The 27,627-nt window shown below is 40.6% G+C and overlaps 2 protein-coding genes across 10 annotated transcripts in view; both read right to left on the bottom strand.

Moving 5' to 3' along the window:
• LOC306986499 (E3 ubiquitin-protein ligase TRIM39-like) overlaps window positions 1–21,128 on the bottom strand; it is a 37,198-nt gene extending 16,070 nt beyond the window's left edge. For 2 of the 5 annotated variants that reach the window (XM_079589802.1, XM_079589804.1), the window contains exons 1-2: window positions 4,453–4,573; window positions 1,864–1,942 (exon numbers count right to left, since the gene is read on the bottom strand). In XM_079589802.1, coding sequence (XP_079445928.1) covers window positions 1,864–1,933 — 70 coding nt within the window. In that variant the 5' untranslated portion in view covers window positions 1,934–1,942; window positions 4,453–4,573. Of the gene's footprint in view, window positions 1–1,863; window positions 1,943–4,452; window positions 4,584–21,046 lie in introns of those variants that run through there. The other 3 variants (XM_079589805.1, XM_079589806.1, XM_079589803.1) reach the window with 2 other exon arrangements.
• LOC306986498 (E3 ubiquitin-protein ligase TRIM39-like) lies at window positions 13,545–21,173 on the bottom strand. 5 transcript variants are annotated; one of them, XM_079589797.1, is made up of 8 exons: window positions 21,047–21,173; window positions 18,076–18,159; window positions 16,974–17,527; window positions 16,771–16,866; window positions 16,209–16,442; window positions 15,979–16,117; window positions 14,407–14,442; window positions 13,545–14,260 (listed from the first exon to the last, which is right to left on the bottom strand). In XM_079589797.1, exons 2-8 carry the CDS (start codon window positions 18,146–18,148, stop codon window positions 13,713–13,715), a joined length of 1,680 nt encoding a protein of 559 aa, XP_079445923.1. In that variant the 5' UTR covers window positions 18,149–18,159; window positions 21,047–21,173; the 3' UTR covers window positions 13,545–13,712. The 5 variants fall into 5 exon arrangements, with proteins under 5 accessions (XP_079445923.1, XP_079445924.1, XP_079445926.1 ...); XM_079589798.1 differs by lacking the exon at window positions 21,047–21,173 and adding an exon at window positions 18,422–19,640; XM_079589799.1 differs by having other exon boundaries at window positions 13,550–14,260; window positions 14,407–14,433; window positions 21,047–21,166.
• Window positions 21,174–27,627: the final 6,454 nt, after the last annotated feature.

Below are 27,627 nucleotides of genomic sequence, written 5' to 3'. Positions count from 1 at the left end.
CCTGCCTACCAAACAGTCCCTTTAGACGAAGGATGATTTGTCATGTTTACAAGGCGCCCTTTTATACTTCCAGGTCGCACGTTAATCATTCACGTTAATGATTCACGGGCTGTCGCCGGTCAATGTGGTTGCCGTGATTTGATTGTGATTTCAGCAGTGTTGGGCAGTAGCGTCGCTACAAGTAGTGACGCAACTAGTTTAACTACATTTCTCAGTAGCGTGGTGGTAGCAACGCTGTTTTCTAAATCAAATAGCTTTTCAGTAGCGAAGCACTTTTTTTGATCAAGTAGTGCGGTAGCGTCCACACTACACACAAGCTACATTTTCCCAAGCATTTATAAAGTTCAAGCTCAAATCGGAAATACAACTACTAAGTATCACTGATCCTGAATCAGTAAGGGACGATGACTTCTTCATGTTTTTTACGGCGGTTGGCAACCATAGGAACATATTTTATTCCCGCGATGCAGAAAACACGGACAGAATTGCGAAATCCAGGCATAAAAACGGAATTTACTGTATAACGCGGAAATTCACGGAATTGTCATATCTTGGATTAAAAGTAGGTCAGTAAATTTAAATAAAATCGCGATATAGACTAGTGTATGTGAATATTCACATAAAGAGTATTTAAATAGGAATCATGAATGTTCTGCGTGTCTCTGAATGAACACGCGGTTTCATTTACCACACACTCAAACACACACTGAGGCATGCATGACGCTCGCAATGTTTTCAGCCTATATGAGGACATTACTGCATGAACTACACAGCCGCTCTCTGAGAGTCACTTCAGCAGAATTTTAGCTTGATTTGAGAAAAACTATCGTCACATAATAAAAACACACACTCTGTATGTTTACACGGCAACCCGTCAAAATAAAAGGTTGGTTTAACCTTTGAAGAAAGTTTTGCTTAAATCATTACATTTTAAATAATTGGTTATTATAATGTAATTAAACCATTAAAATTGAATCAAGAAAACAAAACAAAAAGAAAACAAAATTTGGTAAACAATTTTTTTTTAAAGTCATAGTGCCCCACATTTAATTAATTTTAATATTTTAATAGATGATTGTTAAATTGTTAAAGTTTCATGGTTTCAATTACTTAGACATGCTTTTTGAATAGCCTACTAAAATTTAATTTAACCATTAAAATGGGAGTCCAAAAGTATTACAACGGGAAAAAACAGAATAGAGAAAAATTTTAATACATTTTTTTTTTTTTTTGGAATGTGTGAAAAAAAAAAAAAAAGTTCATAGGGCCCTACAACCAGCTTTTCTGTGCATTACCACCACATTCTGCTCTGGACATGGACATCACGTACCAATCTCAATCTTTGGGTTGACACGTGAGAAATTTGCTTAATGGAAAGATGCACACACTCTCGACACCTGGTTTTGTTATAGTTTTAAATAGTTATATGGTTGTATATAGTTTTTTTTTTTTTTTTCAAATTGGTTTGGAACAGTTTGTGAATTAACAATTGAACTGATAAATTATGCCTGCCTATCTGTTTGACTGACATGATGTTTAAAAATGATAAAAATGAATAGGCTAACAATAAAAAAATAAGCTTAGATGTAGTAAGCTACTTTTGCCATATTGCTGTAGCTTAGCTTGCTACATTTCTCAGGGAGGTAGCTTCAGTGTAGTGAAGCTGAATTTAGAGTAACTGCTAGCTTAGTAGCTTGTCCAACACTGGATTTCAGACACCTGTCACGCCTGAGGCGTTCCCCAAAGCGTCATTCACGCAGTGTCTCGTTCCCTTGTTCTCAGGGAACATAGGTTACAGTCGTAACCTGAGCCGTTTTACATAAGAGGAAAATGCAGTAATTCTTTTTTCTGTAATTAATTTACCTGGAGGTGTATTTATACTCCGTCTCCTGGTCTCTCTTCCTTTTGATAATAATGATAGCGATTCTGCCATTATTTAAGCCTTTTCAAGACAAATCACAACAAACTAAATATGGACTGCTGATTAGAAAATACCAAATGATCAATTATCTTCTCAAAATAAACAAATGTGTTTTATGATTTCTTGTTTTATGCAGGGCTGCCAACTCTCACGCATTACACTCAATTTGACCCTTCGCTAAGCCCCGCCCTCCTTAGTTACTGTTGCTACGCCTGGCAAGCATTCGCGCCTGGCATGTCTATTATAGTGTGTATGGACCGGTGTCAAACATTCCCAAGGAGATAATGCAACCCTTTTTGGCGAACAGTGAAATATCTGAGAGAGCGAGACAAAAGGGACTGCAGTATGCATTCGAGGGATATATTCACGACATAATATGCAACCGATTAGAGAATAATTTAATCAAAATTGAAGCTAAAGCCTATAGGCTTAGTGCCAGCATAAGCAGCAGCCGCCTCATTCGCCGACCATTCAAATGGAAAACACACAAATTGAGGAACAGCTATGTTCATGCACAGCAGGGTAAGTGAAATGTGAAAATAAATTATAATCTAATAATTATAAATCAAACAGCTTATCCATCTTGTGGAATAACACTAACACCGGAAGAGCCGCGATCGATTAACAAAACCGTCGATTAACAAAATGCTGAAATATATTTTAAAGTATGTCAGTGAGCCTCCATCTTGCCTTTAATCGTCTTATTTTACGTTCAAATATGTGCATTATGAGCAAAGAACCATCATTATTTCCAAGCAATATAAGGTTAGGTGTGTTTGTTAATCCTGTGGACATTAGTTGTGAATGCGCGTCCCACACTGCTTGATCCACGCCCGGCATTTCTCCCCTCGGCTTTTAGGTTTCGGGAAGGAAAAAAACTCCACCCCACCGTCCAAACTTTTAGGATACTGGGTATCAGATTTCCACAATTCACCTTTGGCTAAGCCCTGCCTCCCTTAGTTACTGTTGCTACCTCCGACAACTTCATCTGGGCTCTGGTTTGGTATCAACATGGCTTATGCTGTGACAGCTCTTCCTGCTGAAATTTTATCAAACTTTTATAAAGCAGCAAATAAAGTGTCCGATAAAAGTAGGCAAAAGGGGCTACAGTATGCGTTCGAAGGCTATATTCAAGACATACCGGTGAAACGCAAGCAACAACAAGGCATCCAAATAGAGACAAAAGCATAACGGTCAGAGTTAAAAAATGAACCACCGCATATCCTAATCGAGACCGAGGCTGGGACTAACAATATCAGGAGAGAAACACTGTTCATGCAAAGCTGGGTAGGTCTCTATTCACTTCTATAATCGTTATTATTTACAAAGCAAACGGACTACGCGAGTATAAAGTTGTATTTATTAGCAGCGTGTGCTAGCGTATCAACAATTAGGGTAGAGAACCGAAATCATAACCTAAACCAGCATAAAACTGTCTAACTAGTATAACTTCACAGTAAGGTTAAAAGCTAAATGTATCTTAGAGCACAAAAGTGAGCTTGTTGATCCTTGAGGGGTTTCGCTGATCGTGAGGACGTCCACACAGTTTAATCCAAAGACGACACTTGTCAGTATTGAAAAAAAACGGACACCCCCCTCCAACCTCTCTGGGAAACGCGTATCTGTGTTACAAATGCCCCAGGCACAACGTTTAACCATATTTTTAATAAAATTACGACGGTAATAGCCTGCCGAGACCAAAAATATGAGACGCCTGTGTTAAAGTCAATGGAGCGCTGTGAAAAAGTGTCGGACCTCTGTGGGAGCTCGTTCTTGGCTGCGCTGTGATTGGTCAATCTACATTCTAGGGCGTGGCTTAGCCAAAGGCGAATTTATACGCACAGCGCTTTGGCATGTTTCCCTCGCTCGAAAGCTTGCCAGACCTCCCGCGCCTAGTTACGGTTGCTAAGCCACGATTGGCCAGTGGTGCTTTTCGGCCGTGGCTTAGCGAAGGGTCAAATCAATTTTTATTTTTTAACATGTATCTACTGTAACTAATAATTATCAAAATGAATCGATATTGAATCAATATGTCAAGCAATAATAAATACAGTAACCTGCCAGTAATTGTAACCATGCAGCTAAACATTGTAACATGTCAGTAAACTTAATAAAAATAAGTTACCAAATGTTTTGACAATCACAACTTATTGTGATGCAAGTTTTTTTTTTCCACATACCCCATAACACCCCCACCCCCCCAAGCTAAACTCAAAAGTTGGCAGCCCTGTTTTATGTAAAGTGACTCTCACCTAGCAGGTCTGTCTGTCTGCAGGTAATTACTTCCTGATTCTCTCTGGCTTTTATATGTTGTGTGAAAAACACCAAACTGTCACCAAATGTCAGTCAAATGATTTACAATACAACTGTGATACCATTTCAGTGCAGTGAACAACTAAAGTAGTTGAGTATTTGACATGCTTAAACCTGGTTCTGTTCAACTTATTCCAGTTCGAATTAAACCTGCTAAACCAGATCACTTCCATTAGAAACCTGTTCAGCACAATCTCTCTTATATTTCTCTCTCTTACCTGTGAGGATCAGATGTGTCCACAACACTCTTTGAACGGATCAATAAATATTCTGTTGTTTAAAGAGGTCGATCGTTCAGGCGTCCATATTGTTGTTGATCAAGTTAGTTTCACTTTTTCTGAATCTCTCTGAACTACAGTGATGTCAGAGCTCCTCCTGTATTCACACATTTATATTTGTCCCTGTATTCAGTGTTTGGTTCATATGTGTCTGTTTGTATTGGGACTGATGTTTCTATCAGGTCATGAAGAAGAGATTTCAGCAGACTTACAAAAGCTTGATTGTTTGGTGATATTTTTAAAAGTTTCCTTGACGAATGCTGCTCAACTTACAGATTGACAATAAGAGCACAGAAATGTCAACAATTAATTCATAAAACTTAGTCTTTATTCAGATGTTGTCATTTTTTTAAAAAGTAAGACAAGCAGCAACATTTTATATGTAATGAGAGTTCAGAGAATTTATTTTTTCCCACATTCATTTCACACGTCTAGTACAATTGTGTGTTTTTGTTTCATTAATACATATTTGTTTTCTTGATTTACCCCAAAAGAATGGAAGTGAAATGTGACAACATGCCCCATAGGTATGGTACTGTCACGCACCACACACGGGAAACAGGGGTTAGATCCATTCGCAGTTTAATAGGGTTATCCGTACTCGTAAACAGTCCAGGCAGGGGTCAAAATCAGAGAAGCAATCCAAAAACATAAAACAATACAAAACAGCCAACAAAGCAGAACTCGGAAGTGGTGTGATAATATACAAGGACTCCTTGACAGACACTAAAACAGACAGGGTATAGATTCACACAGAACTAACAATGAAACAGGGAACAGCTGGGAACAATGATGACGGGGAACAGCTGAGTGCAATGAACAGTGATTGGTACAGACAAGGATTGTGGGGAATGCAGTTCATGATGTGGGTGACACCATGGGGAAGAGGACCTCTAGTGGACACCAGGAATACACAAACCAGACACTGTGACATGGTACATTGTAACATGACCATATGGCAGCTTAAAATGTTATCTGATGTAATCAAATATACCGGTATATATACAAGACCAACTAAAATATGTTGTCAATAAAATAAAATTATTTTAACTCTGACAGGAGTGACCGGGGAAAAACACTGAGGTTTAACAGAGGAGGGAGTGGCAACAGAAACCAACACAGGGGGAACAGCGGGTGGCGGAACAGGTAACTTGACAGGGGAAGCAAAGGGCAGCAAAACAGGATGCATGATGGGGTGCGTTACTGACGGTTGTGGAGCTGGAAAAGGCGCTGGACTCACAGAAACGGAACCGGAATCCACGCTCCGAATCAGAGGTAGTGAAAACTGAAGCTGACTCAGGAACCGGGCTACCAGCAGCGGGCTTGGGATCAGCGCTCTCTGCAGCTGGCTTGGGATCAGCGCTCTCTGCAGCTGGCTTGGGATCAGCACTCTCTGCAGCTGGCTTGGGATCAGCGCTCTTTGCAGCTGGCTTGGGATCAGCGCTCTCTGCAGCTGGCTTGGGATCAGCGCTCTCTGCAGCTGGCTTGGGATCAGCGCTCTCTGCAGCTGGCTTGGGATCAGCGCTCTCTGCAGCTGCGGCGGGTTGGAAAGTCAACACGGAGCCAGGGGAAGACAGCGACGGAGGACAAGAGGCTCCCTTTCTCCTCTTCTTCTTCCTGGGTCGCGGAGCAGAGACCGTAGCTGGATTTGTGACCGGTAAGGGAGGCACAGCGGGGACCGTTGCAGGAACTGGGGAGCCCACCACAGGCAAGGAGGATTCTGTGGAGGACGACTCTGACGCCGACTCCAATGACAACCGTCTTCCTCATTTCCCACAAAGACCTGTAGCAGCGGATGATGCCTCTGAAGTCGAAGTGGAGCGAGCCTGGTACCCCTGTGAAACAACGGCTATGACACGACCCTCCGGGATCACAGGCAGAGTGGCAGGAGGAGAACCCGTGGAAGAAGCCTGCAGCTCCTCCCGATAGTGATGCTCTACCAACTCCCAGTATGGGCGAAGAAACAGCTCCTCCTGTTCAGACAGAGGAGGGGGAAACGAAATCCCGCTACTCCTCGTGTAGGAGACAGATGGCGACCACCATTGTTCCCGGAGCATTGATTGTTGTTTGATAAGGGAAGGCATACTGTCTGCTAGGTTCCTTCTTGGTCATTCAGTTCATTCAGTTATGAGGGTGTGGAGGATGAATCACAATGAACCGACACAGGACAGCAGATACAAGGGGATAAAATTGGGAGAAACTAATGAGGGGAACAGGTGATACAAACTATATAATCAGCAGATGACACAGATGAAACAAAGACTAACGAAGAGAACAAGGGGGCGGGGTAGAGTAACGAGACAACGGAAGCACATGACCCAAACAAAATGCCATGTGCTTGCACTCAAAACATGGGTCTGTCATGATCCTGTCTCAAGACTAGAGAAAATCAAGGACAAGAAGGCAGAATCATGACATCTCCACATCTCCGCTGTAGATGCGAGAGAAGTTGTTGGACAGGATTACATAATCAGATGGTAGGCTACCGTATTTACTTTCAATTCGATTTTTTTCGTTGGTGGACATTTCAAGCTTTATAGTAGATATATTTATCATGTCTGTGAAGCTATAGTCTTTATGCTGTTTTTCAGTAAATTTTTGAGATGCGCTCCAATTCACGGAGACCATGAAAGCGCGTCCTGTTCGTTTTCTTTTCTTTTCCAAAAGCACAACGTTTTCTTGTTATTGTGAGTTTACACAAATAAAAATTGTCGAAGGATGTATTATTATTTTCTGTTTGACCTGAAATGATGGAGTATTTTAAGTTATTTCCACTGTTGATAGGAAAATGCAAGTAATAGCCAATTTGAAAAGGGCAGCTGAAACAACACAGATAAACACCCAACGCTAGTGTTTTGCTTTAAATTAATTTGTTTAGGCTTTAAAGTAAATATTGTTTGTGGGCTAATTAATGGCACAATAATTTGTTTATTTTATAGGCTACTTATATTTTTCATTTTTGTTTTGCATTGAATAGCTAGCCTACTATTTAAAGTATTTGTTGTGCACCGCAATGCTCCGCACCGCTTCCCATAGAAAGCCACGGTGGATTTTTCTTTATAATAACGGGTTTGGAGGAGAACGCTTAACGTGTAATTAAATGGGTTGCGTTCATATTCTGGGCTCATCTGCTTTTCTGTAGGATAGTAGGCCTAGACTAAGGTTTATTCATAAGGTGTGTAGCCTACATAATTTGATCTTTATCACTGTCTTAGGATTATGCCACATTAAAGGCCAATTTATACTTCTGCGTCGGGTGCGCGCAGTAGGTATGGCGTAGCATACGCATAGACGTGTACCATACGCTGTACCCTTCGCCGTACCCTGACGCGCACCTCCTCAAAAATGTAACTACACGTCGCGACGACGCGGACCGCAAGATCTGTGATTGGTCGGCTTGGTAGCATTGCGTTTCCTCCTACGCATTTCCGGCGTGTTCTTCTGCACCGCCCGCCATTTTTAAATTCAGAAGTTCAGTGAAAGTTCAGTGAAAGTTCAGTGAAAGTTCAGTGAAAGTTCAGTGAAAGTTCAGTGAAAGTTCAGTGAAAGTTCAGTGAAAGTTCAGTGAAAGTTAAGTGAAGAACATGAACATGGACATGGACCAAGTGACCTAGCGATTGATTGAAGAGGTGCGGAAAGTTCCTTGTAGTAGCCAAATCAAAACAGCCACGAGGAATCTATACACAGTGGAACTTTAAAACCTGCCCCCGCCTGCTAGCGTTTCGGCGGTGTAACTGCAGAGCAACGCAGACATGAACGCAGAAGTATAAATGCTCACGACGGCGTCGCCTACGTGCGTAGCCTACGACGTACACTACGGCGTACACCCGACGCAGAAGTATAAATCAGCCTTAAGCCTTTATTATAAGGGTTTTCTATGGGAGGAAAACGCTTTAATTACAACAACGTTCGTATTCTGGGCTCATCTGCTATTCTGTAGGCTACATGCTTTATTAATAAGGTACAGAATTGTATCTTTTAAAGGGACAATAAGTATCTTTTTAGGTATTTTATTATAAAATCAATATTTGTATTCATAAATATGTCCTCAATGGTGTACAAATACCTCGGCCAATTACCTGACTTATCCTTATAAATGAAGAATTTATTATCTTTATATACATGGGACGGGTAGGTCCACGGAGGCTTTCATGTAGTTCCGCCATCTTGCAAAACTATAATAGCAGAGAGGGACAAAAAGTACTAGGCCAACGCGTTTCCACAATGCGTTTTCGTTGAGAGCCAGCCGAAACCAGCAGAAACGCAGGTGCAGAGCAGTGAGAGGCGCTTGAAACTGCACCGGCAAGTTTAAAAGTCTGGATTGCATTGTTATTATGGACCATACATATGCCAAGCCACAGGAGAAGAAAACATCGTCGCCAAAAAAGTCAAAAATAGAACGTAAAATGCGTGGGATTTCCCCCTTTCTGGTCAATGTATCTGCCTCTGCTTAATTATTTTTATCCCCGGTGGGGATAAATTTATCCTCCCCTCAAAGTGATCATAGTGCTACTACATAGTGGCGAGACGGATCACAAAACTTATCACGGATCCGTGGTTTGATTAAAGTCAATTTTATTTTAAAATGATTACTCACTCACTCTTGAGCGTCTGGCGCGAGTGATTTCAATGTAAAGACGCGTGCGTCTAGAGGTCCTGCGGCGCGGTGTTTAGCGCGGCGCGGTAGACGCGAGCCTCATTCTACTCCAGTTTGTGTAAAGTTAACGTTATTGCATGATCACAGTTCATATGTGTGGGGAAAGATAAGCTATTAGAGTAAAAATATTGCGTTAGGCTACTTCAGTTAATAAGAAAAAAGATTTTACAATTCCTGCAAATGCAGTGATGAAGTTCATGTTCTCATGATTTATTTTTATGAATAACAATGTTTCAAAACATGTTTTTCACAGTCAGTAATTCATACTGTAACATTCGTTTGTTTGTTGTCATGTTGCAGTTTGTTTGAAATAACACACCTGTTCACCTGAAGGAAAACTCGACGAAAGTGCTATTAGAAGACATCCTGTCAAAGCTTTTTGGTACATATCGCCTACCGTAGATGCAATGCGCATTTGAAAAAGCGAGGCGCTGGAGAGCAAAATTAGTTTGAATGCAAAATACAAATTCACCACTAGATGGGAGTAATTCCTACTTATTGTCCCTTTAACATGAATGTCCATTGGGGGCTGCTAATGCTTCAGCTTTTTGAATGTATAGGGACGTTCAAAATTTTGATAAAGGCATGATAGGTTATATAGCCTAAATGTTATGTGGAGGCATATTTGTACATGACTACACATGTCCTTATAATGCCAAGAAAATCTTAAATAAGATCTCGTTTTTACGATATAATTGAGTGGAAAAATAATATGTATGTGGCAGCAATGCGTCACCGTAGGATCCAGAGTCACATCCACTGAGAAAACATAGAATATAAATCACAACTTAATACTCACATTTAGTGATGATGTTTGTAATATTTCATCAGTTTTTAATGATACTGCTGGTCAGTAATGAAGCTGTGAGTATCTGAATGTAATTGTAACGCAGTTCAGATGTTATGGGAAGAAGGAGGCGGCGGGAACCGGTGAACATTCAAATATTTAAATAAATAAACAAATACAAAAACAAAAGTATAAGCCAGCAGCTCCTCGCGGACGACTGCTGGCCACACAAAACAGAAACAACACATCAAATAAAATCCAGGCCTGGCCTCTCTCGATCTTCACAGTCGTCGCTCCACCTTTATGCTTCCGCTCCTCCGTGAGAGATATGAGACCGGTGCGCCTCACAGGTGTCGCTTATCATTAATCACGCGGCACGCCACCGGTCTAGCGCTGTTCTCTCACGTCCCTCGACCTCGTCCTGCTCACCACAGTAATCTATGGCACCATGCAATGTTGTGACGTTTTGGTAATAGTAGCTACAACTAGATATGTAAATTTTCTGAGGAAAATGTAAGTGGTGCTTATACCATGTGCAACTACACTAGCCTGGACATCCAGACCTAAATCTGAAAGATTTATGGTCTGGTGTCGATTAATGAAAATCGGCCAGCTCGGTCGCACCAAGCATGCATTTGAAAATCTCACTGCACGCAATTGGATAACACTACGACCAATAACAACAATACACGGGGTGACGTATCACCAGAGCCCGTCTACAGAGAGCCTGGCCACTCCCTATTAAGTCCTATTGTACCGAATTTTGGTTGTAGTTCCACCAGAGTTCCACTGGGGACGATCGCCCGTGTGCAAAATGAATGGGAGTCTATGGAGCTAGACGGCTAAATTTGTCTCTTTCAGCCGATTGCCGTTGAGAAATCTCAGATGTGATTGTAGGCTTTGCAAGTTCAACATGGGTTATAGGTCGAAAGTTGAATGAACAAGTACTTATGTCCTTTCGATTTCTTACAGGTTGAGTTGTTGTTGCCCATTACACGCTAGCATTCTGCTAATGAACGCTGATTGGTCAGTGAAGGACTGATTACGACCAGAGATACCGCTTGATGGCATCGTGCGTGGCATCCGAAGCGGGACCATAATGTCTTCTAGCAAAAACTCTTCTAGCACCTGTGTCAGCTGTGTTGTCGATCCCTCGAGAAAAAAAAGAAAGTGCAGAGCGCGAAAGCACCAAAGTGACTGAAGGATTGCCGTAAAGCAGTTTCTCTGGTCGTACGATGTGTATGACGTCATTTACATTTTAAAAGACGTTTTAAAGCAAATAACTGACTCAAAAAATTCGAACACCCAGCACTGTGTAATTTCTTTGCATCTCCTTTCGAATAAAACATTCAAATTACTAGACAAAAAATTATATCCTGAGAAAAGTGGATTTTGAGGGTATATAGCTCCATAGACCTCCATTCATTCTGCACTCGTCCTGTGAGCGCCCTCATGTGGAACCAGAGTGGAACTGCAACCAGTTCAGAAGCCGGAAGTTTACTGAGAGTGGCAGTTCTCCCCATATTAGACATTCTCTGGTATAAGCCAGCAGCTCCTCATGGACGACTGCTGGCCACACAAAACAGAAACAACACATCAAATAAAATCCAGGCCTGGCCTCTCTCGATCTTCACAGTCGTCGCTCCTCCTTTATGCTTCCGCTCCTCCGTGAGAGATACGAGACCGGTGTGCCTCACAGGTGTCGCTCTTCATTAATAACGCGCCGTTCTCTCACGTCCCTCGACCTCGTCCTGCTCGCCACAGTAATCTATATGTAATCTATGGTACCCTGCAATGTTGTGACGTTTTGGTAATAGTAGCTACAACTAGATATGTACATTTTCTGAAGAAAATGTGAGTGGTGCTTACCATGTGCAACTACACCGCATCGAGTCAAAAAAAGCTTAACCCCATGTCTGTACGATATTCTGAGAGGGTCCGGGATATGGGTGTGGATTTAACAAGATGCTAACATTATTAGCATGTTTTTAACAAGATGCTAACACGATTAACATGTTTTTAACAAGATTAGGACACAATTAGCATGCTTTTAACAAGATGCTAACTCTATTAACATTTTTAACATGAGCATGTAACTATTCACTGCTAGCATGTGTAGCATGTTGGAAGTCCTGTTTGCTAGCATGAGTCAAAAGAGCCAAACCACGTGTCTCTATGATGTTCTGATGCAGAGATATAGATCTTGTTAAACGGTTGCTAGGGTACTCTATATGGTTGTTAGGGAGTGGCTTGGCATCTGCCAATGATGATACACAGGCTGCTTGTCAGTATGAATAATATAAATCAACCACAACCCCTATATGACATTCAGATTTGAAGATATAACTCTTTGGGTTTGGGTTGTTAGGGTGCTACACAATGGTTGCTAGAGCATAGCTAGGAAGTGGTGAAGGTGATTGGTGAATGGCTGTTTGCTGCCCTAAGTCAAACAAGCCCACCCTCATGTTTCTATGATGCTTCTATCCGAAGATATTTCTTTCAATGGATGTCTATGGACTTGTTGCTAGGGTGCTCTAAATGGTTGCTAGGGCGTGGCTTGATAGCTTCATGATGATCTTGAGAGACTGATTGGTTGCCTGAGTAAAATGAGCCCACCCCCTTGTCTCTATGACTCTGTGATGCAATGTCATGTTCAATACAAAATTCCTATGCAAGTTACCAGAGTAGGATAAACACGTGTGCGCAATCCCCGTTTCATGGGCCGTCCTTCTCCATAGTATGTCTATGTGGCAATTTTGGGCTCCTCTTACACCCCAGGGGTTCAACTTACACCCCATTGCGAAGTATGTTCTTACAGAGCCTGTCAGCCTCTTCAAATGTGGTAACCCACACATTTATACGAAATCCTCGCTCAGATAAATGACCCGTCAAAATTTGTCACAATGTAAAGTCAAAATGTGTCACAATGTAAAGTCTATGGGATTTTTTTTCGCCTGCCGGACGAACATCGTTCACTCAATCGCTTATAAAAGTCAAAACTCAACTCTCCTCAATAATCCACACGATTTGATGTCCACCTCATTCATGGGTCTCTGACAAACGGTGCGGGACGAGTTACACGCCAAAGCTTTTACAGAAGAATAATAAGTATGTGAGATAATTTTTATGGCGAGCTCCAACAATATGGTGTTTGGACTTGATTTTTCTCTTATCTTTATTATTTATTACCTATCTTTCTATCTTTGTTTTTTTATTAATTCCACTAGCAATTCACAAAAACATAAATTAGGCCCATTCATATTTATAAATATGTACAGGTGAACTTCTCACAAAACAATTGTCTTGTATCTCAAGCTAACGCAGCTTTCTTTACTTTTACTGTAAACTGTGATTAAATATACTGTAAAAATGAAAAATCTATGAATATCTACTGAATTTTATATATAAAATATATGTTTTAAATTTCTTCTTAACATGTTTATAAAGCCACCTAAAGTGTGTGAATTTTATGTACAAATCAAACTGATGACCCCGGTTTATGGTTGTGAACCTGAAATGTAATAATCACACTCAAAAATCTCTGTTACAGGTGAAATAATCATAATAATGGACACAATAAAACAGAGACAAAAATAAATTATTGTCTTTATTCAGATGCTGAATCACTTTGATGAAAAGCAGCAACAATAAATTATTCTCATCCTTTGAGTAAGAACATATGTATTTTTTATGTTTTTAAACATTAATTACATGAAGCATTATTTTCATCAAGTATTTCATATTCAGGCTGTAAATTCATTTATTGTGTTTGACAGGTGTGATGATCAGTGGAGTTGAGTTTTTACCTCCATCATTATTGCACGGGCTAAAATATGGATAGAGTTTCTCAGTGAAAGACTGACCAGTGAAAGAGTAAATATGAGAGCTGGACTCCACATCATAAAAGGAGACCAGACCCTCCTCATAATCCACAAACACACCGACCCGCTGCGGCTTCACTCTCACACACAGAGAGACAGGAGGATCATCACAGGCTTTATATTCATTCCCATTCCTCAGCCGCACAGTCCAGCATCCATCACTGGGACTCAGTGTGATCTCTCCCTTCCTGTCAATGGATTCTCTGGCCACTCCTAAAGTCCATTCAGTCTTTCCCTTCACCTGCACCTCAAAATAAAATCTCCCTGAGGAGAATCCCTCCTTTCCCAGGACATATATATATCTATCAAATCTCTCTGGTTTGTCTGGGAGTTTCTGTCTAATGTCTCCGAATCTCACTTGTTTTCCATCATCAGACAGGATGAGATTAGGATGAGCTGTATCAGGATCCAGAGTCACATCCACTGAGAAAACAGAGAATATAAATCACAATCCAGATATTTAGTGATGATGTTTGTAATATTTAATCAGTTGTTGATCATACTGTAGGTCAGTGATGAAGCTGTGAGTATCTGAATGTAATGTAGTGTAGTGCAGACAGCAACTGTACCTGCATACTGCTGCATCCTCTTCACATCTGTAGAGACTAATGACAATAAAACATCAGCAGATCTTTGACATGATTATGTGTGGAGTTATAGACAAGATTTAAGGTTATATTTAAAGTATTGTGAAAAACATCATATTTTATCTGATCAACGTGTGTGTGTTTTAGCACTGCTAAGCTGTTGGAGATTCAGGCCTGATATTTCACACACATCCCTCTTCTTGTGAAGATCAAATCTGCCTCTTAAACACATGATGTCTATTCATCCGGTTCATCCGGTTTTCTGCTTTTGTAGTTTTGGTGAAACATGTAAAAGTATTCTCTGCTAAATTGATTTGCAACTGTTTATGGAAACCCTTAGGAAATGTATTCACCGAATATATTGATGGAAAAACTGAAAGGACAAACAAATAAAAATATTAATGTTCATCTTTACAGTTTCCCCTCTATACAGTTTTACATGTTTTCTGAAAATGACCTGAGGAACTGTGAGCTGATGATAATAATGTGAACATCGAGTTTGCGACACAAAGATATTGAATTATTTGTATTTATTTTATTTTTGATCTAAGTATGTCTATTTCTATTTATGCATGTACATAAGTGTTTTAATTACTTAAATATGTTATAATGAGTTTGCATTGAACAGTTGAGCTGCGTTATCTAAATTCTGGGTGGCAGTTGAGAGAGAAGAGTTACCATGACAACTGCAGCATCTTAACACTATCACTGTCTCTCTCTCGTTTATTGATAAAGTTAGTTAAATTCATAACATTTCACGTCACGCTGTAATTTATATGCTTTAATCTCCAATTAATTTGTTTCAGTTGATTATCTATTTTATTAATAATTGTTTGTTTATGTCATAAAGAAGTATCACTTACCGGAGTCATTTACCGGAGATACCCGAGTTCAGCCAGTTGTGTGAAAGAATTAGAGCATTTGTGCACATATTGTTTTTCTTTCTCTATTTATTTACTTATTAATTGTGATTTGTTTTAAGTATTTATATGTATTATTTACATGTATTAGTATTTATTTCAATGCATTTATCAATAATGTGATTTAAAGTCTTAATGACTCTGAAATACAATATATATCCTCAGAAAACACAGAGGAGCGCTTGAGTAACTACTAACTCTCGTCTCTCTCATTTATTGAGTTTTTCACTGCTCACAGTCCCTGTAACACACATGATCACACACTTCTCTTGTTTCAGTTTGAATCAGACTCATTCTTCATTACTGATGCTTTTTACTATATAAAAACATGGCAGCAACTTTTGACGCCAAAACGGTATTTATTGTTTGAATTTTTTAATAAAACGTACAATATTTGAAAGCTAAGACTTTGTTTCATATAAAAAAGTAACCTTCTCTGTCTTATCTGTCTGTCTTGTGTGTGTGTCCTCTTTGCTCCGCAATGTTTTTTCACTGTGTGAGAATATGGACGTACGAGTGAATGCTTGAGAACCGTGTCAATTGTGTGAGTCTCACTCTGAATGCCTGAGTTGTCAGCCCTGATAAAAAGATGATAAATATGTGTATCTGTACGGTGTGTTTGATATTGTCTTACCAGTTAGCGTGAGTTTCTCCTGTAGAGAGTCCTGCAGTTTAGACAGAGCTCTCCTCAGAGTCTCCAGACTCTCATCAGTCTTCACACTGATCTCAGGCCAGTTCCTGGTGTCTCTAGAGCTGCACAGCGATGAGTAAATCTACAGCAGGAGAGAGGAGAAATGCTTCAGCATGGGGAGTGTTCTGGTGTCATATACTGCATTATCATTGATCAGAGAGATGTTGACTGACCTGTAGGAGCTGGAGGTGATCTTCAGTGTGTGAGAGCTGCTCCAGCTCAGTGTTTCTCATCTTTAGCTCAGTGATCTCCTGCTCCAGCTCTTCAATGAGCTCTTCCTCCTGTTCCTCTGCTGCTTTCTGCTGCTCCTCCATCATCTCCAGCAGTTCAGTCTGACATCTCTCAATGCAGCGGATGAGATCAGTGAAGAGCTCCACACGGGCCGCTTTCTCCTTCTCTGTGTTTCTCTGAACAACCAGGACCATCAACACATTATTAGTGGAGTTTGCTAAGAGAAGAATCAGTGTTATTATTTATCATACTTCAGTGTTTTTAGACGGTTTTCAAAATCCCTCATTCTGCACCGTTTGCACTGAATAATTCCTCAAATCATGTGTCTTGTTGAGGAGAGATGTGTTATTACTTTACTAAGTGATCAGCGAATCACAGACGTGTCGATATTCAGACCAACAGTGTGACTGAGTGTGAATTTGCTTTTATACAACAATTCAATAAACAGTTTAAACCACAATAATAGGTAATTAAATTAATTAAATGTAATCATTTTTAACTCACTTTTCTGACTTCTGCTGAGTGTTTGATGTCTTGAATCTTCTTGATTCTGTCCTGGATCTTCTGCTGTGTGTCTTTCTGTGTCTTCATCAGTTGAGTCTATAGACAGAGAACACACAATATGTTTTCATAATTGATTCATATCATAGAACATGTGATTCCTCATGATAAGAGCCATTTAAAGTCAGTTTGTCAGTAACTTTTACCTTCTTCTCTTCACTCTCCTCTTCTAAAGAAACAGTGTTGTGGTTCTGGTGGTCTTTCAAAGCACACATCGGACACACACATGTCTGATCATCTCTACAGAACAGCTCCAGAGGTCTCTCATGTTTCTGACATATATAGTCCTCCAGATTACTCACAGGATTGATCAGTTTGTGTTTCTTTAAACCTGCCACTCTCAGATGAGTCTCCAGGTGAGTTTCACAGTAAGAGCTCTGACACACCAGACACGACTTCAGGGCGTTCAGCTTTCTTTCCTCACAGACGTCACACAGAACTGCAGCTTTTTTCTCAGGACTTTTCTTTTTATAGTGATCTACGAGCTCTCTGAGTGTGGTGTTAATCTTGAGATCAGGTCTGTGCTTGAATGTTTCTTTACAATATGGACAGTTGCAGGTCTGGCTGTTGTCCCAGCACTTATTCAGACAGGTCTTGCAGAAGTTGTGTCCACATGGAGTGGTGACTGGATCAGTGAACACGTCCAGACATATAGAGCACTGAAGCTCCTCAGTCAGTGGACCGCTGGAGGAAGACATCGCTGGAGAGAGAAATGATGAAGATAAATCACCTACTAGTCTAAAGTTTGGAAACACATTTGACTTTCTGATCTAATGGCTTTTGCTTGAAGGACTGAAATAACAATTATTATTATTATTATTAGCCTATTATTATAAATGGATGAGTGGACAGTGAAGGAAAAGACTCAACAAGCCTCCCGTGAACTCATTTAATACGGTTTATAAAGAATCTCATGATGCTGAAGCTGGTTGAATGTAAAGAATATCTAGAGACAAAGATTCTTTGAAGAAACTCAAATATATGAGAGATCATGTACAGTCAGCTGGTTATTACTGCAAACCCAGAGAAAGTGATCAGAACCCTAATGTGAAGCTCATTACACAAACACTTACTGTACCAAATAAATAAATACATGAAGGAGCAATATTGATTTTAAATGTTTTTATCTGTTACTGTTCACTCCTGAACTGTAGCCTATATTAAATATTATATGAGAAGACTGTAAGTTATTCATGCACTAATTCATTCTTCTTCAGTTTTTATTATTTATTATTTGTATTTACTTACATGGAGGTGTATCCTCAATACTCTGTCTCCTGTTTTTTCTTGCTTTTATTGATGTTGGTGAAGATTCTGCCATTGTTCTTCCCTCTTCGTTTTCAAGAATAGAAAAGTTATTTAACGATCAAAGAACTGATAAGAAACATCTAAGCCTATTTGGTCCTAATGTGTATTTAGTCACTGAGGTTTAAATGAAATCTTACCTCGAGTCCGATTTAGTTTTAATCATTCATCATAATATTATTTCAAGTCAAATTTATATCAAATTAGTTAAAATGAATGTAAGAATTTATAGTGAGGGAAACACAATCAATCATTCATTTGAAATTCAGTAAGAAACTCATAAACTTACAGAACAATCTGAACTTTGACCTGCTGTTTAAGATTACCCAAAGTACAAAGTAAAAGTGATATATTTTCCAACAAAACTATATATATATATATATACAGTGCTATGCATAAGTTTAGACACCCATGCTAAAGTTGCCTAAAAAGAGGAATAAAAAATCATCTTTTGGAAATTTATCTTAATGCCTTAATTTAAAAAATGAGGAAAACTCCAACCTTTAAGGACACCAATTTTCTTTGTGAATGAATAATGTATCGTAAAAAAATAAATGTTCTTCCTTAAAATACAGGGTGCATAAGTTTGGACACCCCTATGTTAAATTCCCATAGAGGCCGACAGATTTTTATTTTTAAAGGCCAGTTATTTCATGGATCCAGGATACTATGCATCCTGATAAAGTTCCCTTGGCCTTTGGAATTAAAATAGCCCCACATCATCACATAACCTTCACCACACCTAGAGACAGGGCCGGATTAACCATTAGGGCAATTGGGCAATTGCCCAGGGGCCCAGGACATCTAAGGGGCCCTGGGCACCGTCAAATATTATGTCAAATATTATGATTAAAATGTCTCCACGATCTGCTTTTGAAGAAATATCGTAGGATCGTGCATTCTATCAGTTTGCAGTTCTGGCGCCTCGGTCTCAACATGATGTACAGCGCGACGTATATCCATATGAAATGCAGAGGAACGGGACACTGTAGTTCATAAAAATGAATTATTTGCATGTGCTTTAAAGCCTTGCCGGTTAAACATGTCATTCGCTGCTGATGCGCTGTTCTAACGGGCGCTTTTCTGAGCGCAATAACGTTACACCCCGACGCGCACATGCACTAAAAGCCTGTATAACAGCGCCTGTTACTGGACTAAGTTATCTTTCGAGTCTTGTTGCTCTAATACTGTCAAATACACACAAGGTTTACATAAACAAAGTTGGTTATGTCTAAAGTGAAAGAACAGTAGAAAAAAATAAGAAACAAATCTGCTTGTCAAATGCGTGTATATTAGACTCGTCGCAAGCAGATCTTAAAGAGACAGTAGCCCTAATAGTAAACATGCTGCCGCTTGTCCTTAAAGGGATAGTTACCCAAAAATAAAAATGATGTCATTATTTACTCACTCACTCTAATGTTGTTCCATACCTGTATTAATTTCTTTCTTGTGCTGAACACAAAAGAAGATATTTTGAGGAGTGTGGCTAACCGGGCGGTTGCTGGTCCCCATTGACTATACCATAGTAGGAAAAAACTATTATGGAAGTCACTGGGGTACATCAACTGTTTGGTTACCCACATTCCTCCAAATAACTTTTATTTTCAACAGAAGAGGGAGACTTATTTGGGTTTGAAACGGCTTGAGAGAGTAGGCTAAATGATGACAATTAAAAATGTCCCTGTTAATAAAACAACAAAATACAAAGAGCAAATCCCTCACTCTTGACTGAGAACTTTAATAGTAGCTTTAATAAGAATCAATGTACAATTTATACAGTGAAGTCTATGTTGTGTTTTATTTTCATATTTCATATAATTTAATGACTTTCTTCCATGCTGTTAAATACACATACTGTAGCTGAAAAAATAAATCACTGTTTATTTCATTTGTATATTAAGTTAAGGGGGGGGGGGGGGGGGGGGGGGGGTCCTACAAGTCATTGTGCCCAGGGGCCTCTGAACTCTTAATCCGGCCCTGCCTAGAGATTGGCATGGGGTACTTTCCATAAGATCATATCTCAATGCAAATTAAACCAGCTTTTAAGCTAACTGAAATAAAACCATGCCAATCTCTAGGTGTGGTGAAGGTTATGTGATGATGTGGGGATATTTTAATCCCAGAGGCCAAGGGAACTTTATCAGGATGCAGAGTATCCTGGATCCATGAAATAACTGGCCTCTAAAAATAAAAATCTGCCTGCCTCTATGGGAATTTAACATAGGGGTGTCCAAACTTATGCACCCTGTATTTTAAGGAAGAACATTTATTTTTTTAAGATACATTATTCATTCACAAAGAAAATTGGTGTCCTTAAAGGTTGGAGTTTTCCTCATTTTTTAAATTAAGGCATTAAGATAAATTTCCAAAAGATGATTTTTTATTCCTCTTTTTAGGCAACTTTAGCATGGGTGTCTAAACTTATGCATAGCACTGTATATATATATATATATATATATATATATATATATATATATATATATATATATATATATATATATATATATATATATATATATCTTTAAATAAAAAAATAGATACATCTCTCCAAAATACATTATATAGTCAAGTGTAGTTTTAATCTTGTTTAATGTAAATGTGATTTTCATCTGCAGTTTAGCAGGTTTGTGTTCAGTGAATCTGCAGGTCATTTACTTCCTGTTTCTTTAGTCTTTCTGTCGTGTGACAAAATGACAGAAACCCCAAACTTTGCTTTACAACCTATCAAATGACACACTTTTAATACACTTCTGATACCAGTTCAGTGCAGCAAACAACTAAAGTGGTTGAGTATTTGACATGTTTAAACCTGGTTCTGTTCAACTTATTCCAGTTCGACATAAACCTAAACCAGACCACTTCCATTATAAACCTGTTCAGCACAATCTCTCTAATATTTATCTCTTTCTCTTACCTGTGAGGATCAGATGTGTCCACAACACTCTTTGAACGGATCAATAAATATTCTGTTGTTTAAAGAGGTTGATCGTTCAGGCGTCCATATTGTTGTAGATCAAGTTAGTTTCACTTTCTCTGTCTCTGAACTACAGTGATGTCAGAGCTCCTCCTGTATTCACACATTTATATTTGTCCCTGTATTCGGTGTGAAGAAGAGATTTCAGCAGACTTACAAAAGCTTGATTGTTTGGTGATATTTTTAAGAGTTTCCTTGACGAATTCTGGATCATAAAACTTATTAGTCTTTATTCAGATGATGTCATTTAAAAAAAAAAGTCAAACAAGTAGCAATATTTTATATGTGATTAGGGGAGAGTTCAGAGAATAAATGTTTTCCCACTTTCATGTCACACGTCTAGTACAATTATGTGTTTTTGTTTCATTAATACAGTGTAAATTTGTTTTCTTGATTTACCCCGAAAGAATGGAAGTGAAATGTGACAACATGCTCCATAGGTGTGGTACATTGTAACATGCCCATATGACAGCATGCAGAGCCGGAGAGCCTGGCCACTCCCTATTAAGTCTGATTGTACCGAATTTTGGTTATAGTTCCACCAGAGTTCCACTGGGGATGATCGCCCGAGTGCAAAATGAATGGGAGTCTATGGAGCTAGACGGCTAAATTTGTCTCTTTCACCGATTGCCGTTGAGAAATCTCAGATGTGATTGTAGGTTTTGCAAGTTCAACATGGGTTATAGGTCGAAAGTTGAATGAACGAGTACTTATGTCCTTTCGATTTCTTACAGGTTGAGTTGTTGTTGCCCATAACACGCTAGCATTCTGCTAATGAACGCTGATTGGTCAGTGAAGGACTGATTATGACCAGAGATACCGCTTGATGGCATCGTGGCATCCGAAGCGGGACCAGAATGTCTTCTAGCAAAAACTCTTCTAGCACGTGTGTTTACCTGTGTCAGCTGTGTTGTGTGTTTACCTGTGTCCGCTGTGTTGTGTATTTACCTGTGTCAGCTGTGTTGTGTGTTTACCTGTGTCCGCTGTGTTGTGTGTTTACCTGTGTCCGCTGTGTTGTGTGTTTACCTGTGTCCGCTGTGTTGTGTGTTTACCTGTGTCCGCTGTGTTGTGTGTTTACCTGTGTCCGCTGTGTTGTGTGTTTACCTGTGTCCGCTGTGTTATGTGTTTACCTGTGTCCGCTGTGTTGTGTTTACCTGTGTCCGCTGTGTTGTGTGTTTACCTGTGTCCGCTGTGTTGTGTTTACCTGTGTCTGTTGTGTTGTGTTTACCTGTGTCAGCTGTGTTGTGTGTTTACCTGTGTCAGCTGTGTTTACCTGTGTCCGCTGTGTTGTGTATTTACCTGTGTCAGCTGTGTTGTGTGTTTACCTGTGCCCGCTGTGTTGTGTGTTTACCTGTGTCCGCTGTGTTGTGTGTTTACCTGTGTCTGCTGTGTTGTGTGTTTACCTGTGTCCGCTGTGTTGTGTGTTTACCTGTGTCCGCTGTGTTATGTTTACCTGTGTCCGCTGTGTTGTGTTTACCTGTGTCCGCTGTGTTGTGTGTTTACCTGTGTCCGCTGTGTTGTGTTTACCTGTGTCTGTTGTGTTGTGTTTACCTGTGTCAGCTGTGTTGTGTGTTTACCTGTGTCCGCTGTGTTATGTTTACCTGTGTCCGCTGTGTTGTGTGTTTACCTGTGTCAGCTGTGTTGTGTGTTTACCTGTGTCCGCTGTGGTGTGTGTTTACCTGTGTCCGCTGTGTTGTGTGTTTACCTGTGTCCGCTGTGTTGTGTGTTTACCTGTGTCCGCTGTGTTGTGTTTACCTGTGTCCGCTGTGTTGTGTTTACCTGTGTCAGCTGTGTTGTGTGTTTACCTGCGTCAGCTGTGTTGTGTGTTTACCTGTGTCCGCTGTGTTGTGTGTTTACCTGTGTCCGCTGTGTTGTGTTTACCTGTGTCCGCTGTGTTGTGTGTTTACCTGTGTCCGCTGTGTTGTGTTTACCTGTGTCAGCTGTGTTGTGTGATTACCTGTCTCAGCTGTGTTGTGTGTTTACCTGTGTCCGCTGTGTTGTGTTTACCTGTGTCCGCTGTGTTGTGTGTTTACCTGCGTCAGTTGTGTTGTGTGTTTACCTGTGTCCGCTGTGTTGTGTGTTTACCTGTGTCCGCTGTGGTGTGTGTTTACCTGTGTCCGCTGTGTTGTGTGTTTACCTGTGTCCGCTGTGTTGTGTGTTTACCTGTGTCCGCTGTGTTGTGTTTACCTGTGTCCGCTGTGTTGTGTGTTTACCTGTGTCCGCTGTGTTGTGTTTACCTGTGTCAGCTGTGTTGTGTGATTACCTGTGTCAGCTGTGTTGTGTGTTTACCTGTGTCCGCTGTGTTGTGTGTTTACCTGTGTCCGCTGTGTTGTGTTTACCTGTGTCCGCTGTGTTGTCTGTTTACCTGTGTCAGCTGTGTTGTGTGTTTACCTGCATCAGCTGTGTTGTGTGTTTACCTGTGTCCGCTGTGTTGTGTGTTTACCTGTGTCCGCTGTGTTGTGTGTTTACCTGTGTCCGCTGTGGTGTGTGTTTACCTGTGTCAGTTGTGTTGTGTGTTTACCTGTGTAAGCTGTGTTTACCTGTGTCCGCTGTGTTGTGTGTTTACCTGTGTCAGCTGTATTGTGTGTTTACCTGTGTCCGCTGTGTTGTGTGTTTACCTGTGTCCGCTGTGTTGTGTGTTTACCTGTGTCCACTGTGTTGTGTGTTTACCTGTGTCCGCTGTGTTGTGTTTACCTGTGTCCACTGTGTTGTGTGTTTACCTGTGTCCGCTGTGTTGTGTTTACCTGTGTCAGCTGTGTTGTGTGTTTACCTGCGTCAGCTGTGTTGTGTGTTTACCTGTGTCCGCTGTGTTGTGTGTTTACCTGTGTCCACTGTGTTGTGTGTTTACCTGTGTCCGCTGTGGTGTGTGTTTACCTGTGTCAGCTGTGTTGTGTGTTTACCTGTGTAAGCTGTGTTTACCTGTGTCCGCTGTGTTGTGTGTTTACCTGTGTCCGCTGTGTTGTGTGTTTACCTGTGTCCGCTGTGTTGTGTTTACCTGTGTCAGCTGTGTTGTGTGTTTACCTGCGTCAGTTGTGTTGTGTGTTTACCTGTGTCCGCTGTGTTGTGTGTTTACCTGTGTCCGCTGTGTTGTGTGTTTACCTGTGTCCGCTGTGGTGTGTGTTTACCTGTGTCAGCTGTGTTGTGTGTTTACCTGTGTAAGCTGTGTTTACCTGTGTCCGCTGTGTTGTGTGTTTACCTGTATCCGCTGTGTTGTGTGTTTACCTGTGTCAGCTGTGTTGTGTGTTTACCTGTGTCCGCTGTGTTGTGTGTTTACCTCTGTCAGCTGTGTTGTGTGTTTACCTGTGTCCGCTGTGTTGTGTGTTTACCTGTGTAAGCTGTGTTTACCTGTGTCCGCTATGTTGTGTGTTTACCTGTGTCAGCTGTGTTGTGTGTTTACTTGTGCCAGCTGTGTTGTGTGTTTACCTGTGTCCGCTTTGTTGTGTGTTTACCTGTGTCCACTGTGTTGTGTGTTTACCTGTGTCCGCTGTGTTGTGTGTTTACCTGTGTCCGCTGTGTTGTGTGTTTACCTGTGTCCGCTGTGTTGTGTGTTTACCTGTGTCCGCTGTGTTGTCGATGCCTCGAGAGAAAAGAAAGTGCAGAGCACGAAAGCACCAAAGTGACTGAAGGATTGCCGTAAAGCAGTATCTCTGGTCATACGATGTGTATGACGTCATTGGCATTTTAAAATACTTTTTAAAGAAAATCTAAAAAATCTAACACCCAGCAATGTGTAATTTCTTTGCATCTCCTTTCGAATACAACATTCAAATTACTAGACAAAAAATTATATCCAGAGAAAAGTGGATTTTGAGGGGTATAGCTCCAAAGACCTCCATTCATTCTGCACTCGTCCTGTGAGCGCCCTCATGTGGAACCAGAGTGGAACTGCAACCAGTTCAGAAGCCGGAAGTTTACTGAGAGTGGCAGTTCTCCCCATATTAGACATTCTCTGGTATAAGCCAGCAGCTCCTCGCGGACGACTGCTGGCCACACAAAACAGAAACAACACATCAAATAAAATCCAGGCCTGGCCTCTCTCGATCTTCACAGTCGTCGCTCCTCCTTTATCCTTCCGCTCCTTCGTGAGAGATACGAGACCGGTGCGTCTCACAGGTGTCGCTCTTCATTAATAACGCCACCGGTCTCGCGCCGTTCTCTCACGTCCCTCGACCTCGTCCTGCTCGCCACAGTAATCTATATGTAATCTATGGTACCCTGCAATGTTGTGACGTTTTGGTAATAGTAGCTACAACTAGATATGTACATTTTCTGAAGAAAATGTGAGTGGTGCTTACCATGTGCAACTACACTGCATCGAGTCAAAAAAGCTCAACCCCATGTCTGTACGATATTCTGAGAGGGTCCGGGATATGGGTGTGGATTTAACAAGATGCTAACATGATTAGCATGTTTTTAACAAGATGCTAACACGATTAACATGTTTTTAACAAGATTCGAAAACAATCAGCATGCTTTTAACAAGATGCTAACTCTATTAACATGTTGTCAGCATGATGCTAACACATTGTGACTTGTTTTTATAAAATAAAATAAAAAATGGTTGACATTTTTAACATGAGCATGTAGCTATTCACTGCTAGCATGTGTAGCATGTTGGAAGTCCTGTTTGCTAGCATGAGTCAAAAGAGCCAAACCACATGTCTCTATGATGTTCTGATGCAAATATATAGATCTTGTTAAACGGTTGCTAGGATACTCTGTATGGTTGTTAGGGAGTGGCTTGGCATCTGCCAATGATGATACTCCAAAGGCTGCTTGACAGTATATGAATAATATAAATCAACCACAATCCCTCTATGAAATTCAGATTTGAAGATATAACTCTTTGGGTTTGGGTTGTTAGGGTACTCAACAATGGTTGCTAGGGCATAGCTAGGAAGTGGTGAAGGAATTGGCGAATGGCTGTTTGCTGCCCCGAGTCAAACAAGCCCACCCTCATGTTTCTATGACGCTTCTATCCGAAGATATTTCTTTCAATGGAAGTCTATGGACTTGTTGCTAGGGTGCTCTAAATGGTTGCTAGGGCGTGGCTTGAAAGCTTCATGATGATCCTGAGAGACTGATTGGTTGCCTGAGTAAAATGAGCCTGCCCCCTTGTCTCTATGACGCTGTGATGCAAAGTCATGTTCAATACAAAATTCCTATGCAAGTTACCGGTTTGCCTACCGCTCGAACAGGTCAGTGGATGACGCGGGGGCACTGGCACTTCATCATATTTTGCAGCCAGTGTTGGGGGTAACGAGTTACAAAATAACGGATTACAGTAACGATATTACTTTTTTGGGTAACGAAGTAAAGTAACGCATTACACTAAAAATATCAGTAACTATACTACTTTACTAGACTATAGGAACGCGCTTTCCTGCGTTACCCAAGCCGTGTTTTCATGTGTGTAAAGCTCTGATCTGTCGAAGTGGTGCGTGCATGCCTGTGTGTGTGTGCTTGCCTGGGCACCGTTGCCATAGAGATCGATTTGAGTGACGTAGCTGCTGGTGCAAAGGACAGAGAGGAATGGAGATGGAGACGGAGACGCGAGTTTCGGCTAGTGGCGATATTCACATTACTTTCAGTTTATTGCTCGAAAGGACAAAAATATTTGCCAGAAATTCACTCTATGCCCTGGCAGGCAAGTACTGGACATCGGGACTACCGGGAGATTCACGGCTTTTTGGGCCGATCCGATGCATCTAAAACTTTTTTGTTCGTTTGTCTTAACGGCTCATAAAACTCGTACATCGGCGGCCCATTCGTTTTGTTTTGCTTAATTGGCGGCGCTGGGTAAGTGCTGGTGTAATGCATTGGTTAAAAAAAGTCAGCATTAGTTTTTTTTCTGACAGACCGGCCCATGAAACACGTAGATTGGCCCATTGGTTATTTTCTTGATTGACACTGGACTGGCCCAATCACATCTTTAAACGCCTCCCCCCTTGGGCTTTGAGCGAGCGTGCAGTGTCAGTGTATCTGTCAAAATCTCTTATATACGGTCTATGGTCAAAATACAGATGGAGAAGAAAGTTTCAGTTTTGCAGTTTCCGTCAAAATAAAATACAATGTTTATCTCTGTCCAGCCCTGATCATGTGTCTACCACCACGGACATAATCCTGTTGTTTGTAGATTTTACAGTGAGGCATATTTCTTTGTGCAGACAGGGATAGTTATTTTATATGGTTTTACATGCCATTTTTATCGGCTACATTTATAAACACTATGCGGACATGCAGGCTAAATGATGATAGGGCTATGATGTTTGTCCATGTATCTACACGGTAAATTAAGAAACGGGAAAGTAAAGTAATAAGTAGTGAAGTTACTTTTCAAATGCAGTAACTAGTAAAGTAATCTCATTACAATTTACAGAAGTAACTAGTAACTAGTAACTAGTTACTTTTTTTGAGTAACTACCCCAACACTGTTTGCAGCACCTAGACACTCCCAATACATATGTACGAGTATTGTTTCTGGACTACAGCTCCGCTCTTAATACGATCCGGCCGACGAA

The sequence above is a fragment of the Phoxinus phoxinus genome (assembly GCF_949152265.1).
Source record: "Phoxinus phoxinus genome assembly, chromosome: 19".
Classification (NCBI taxonomy): domain Eukaryota; kingdom Metazoa; phylum Chordata; class Actinopteri; order Cypriniformes; family Leuciscidae; genus Phoxinus; species Phoxinus phoxinus.
This window is presented reverse-complemented; position numbering and strand designations above follow the sequence as displayed.

Coding starts and splice junctions, on each gene's coding strand:
- LOC306986498 (XM_079589797.1), bottom strand. CDS start 18,148: ATGGCAGAATCTTCACCAACATCAATAAAAGCAAGAAAAAACAGGAGA. Junction 16,118..16,208: donor ATCACCTCCAGCTCCTACAG/GTCAGTCAACAT, acceptor CTCCTGCTGTAG/ATTTACTCATCGCTGTGCAG. Junction 14,443..15,978: donor GGAGAAACTCACGCTAACTG/GTAAGACAATAT, acceptor TATTGTCATTAG/TCTCTACAGATGTGAAGAGG.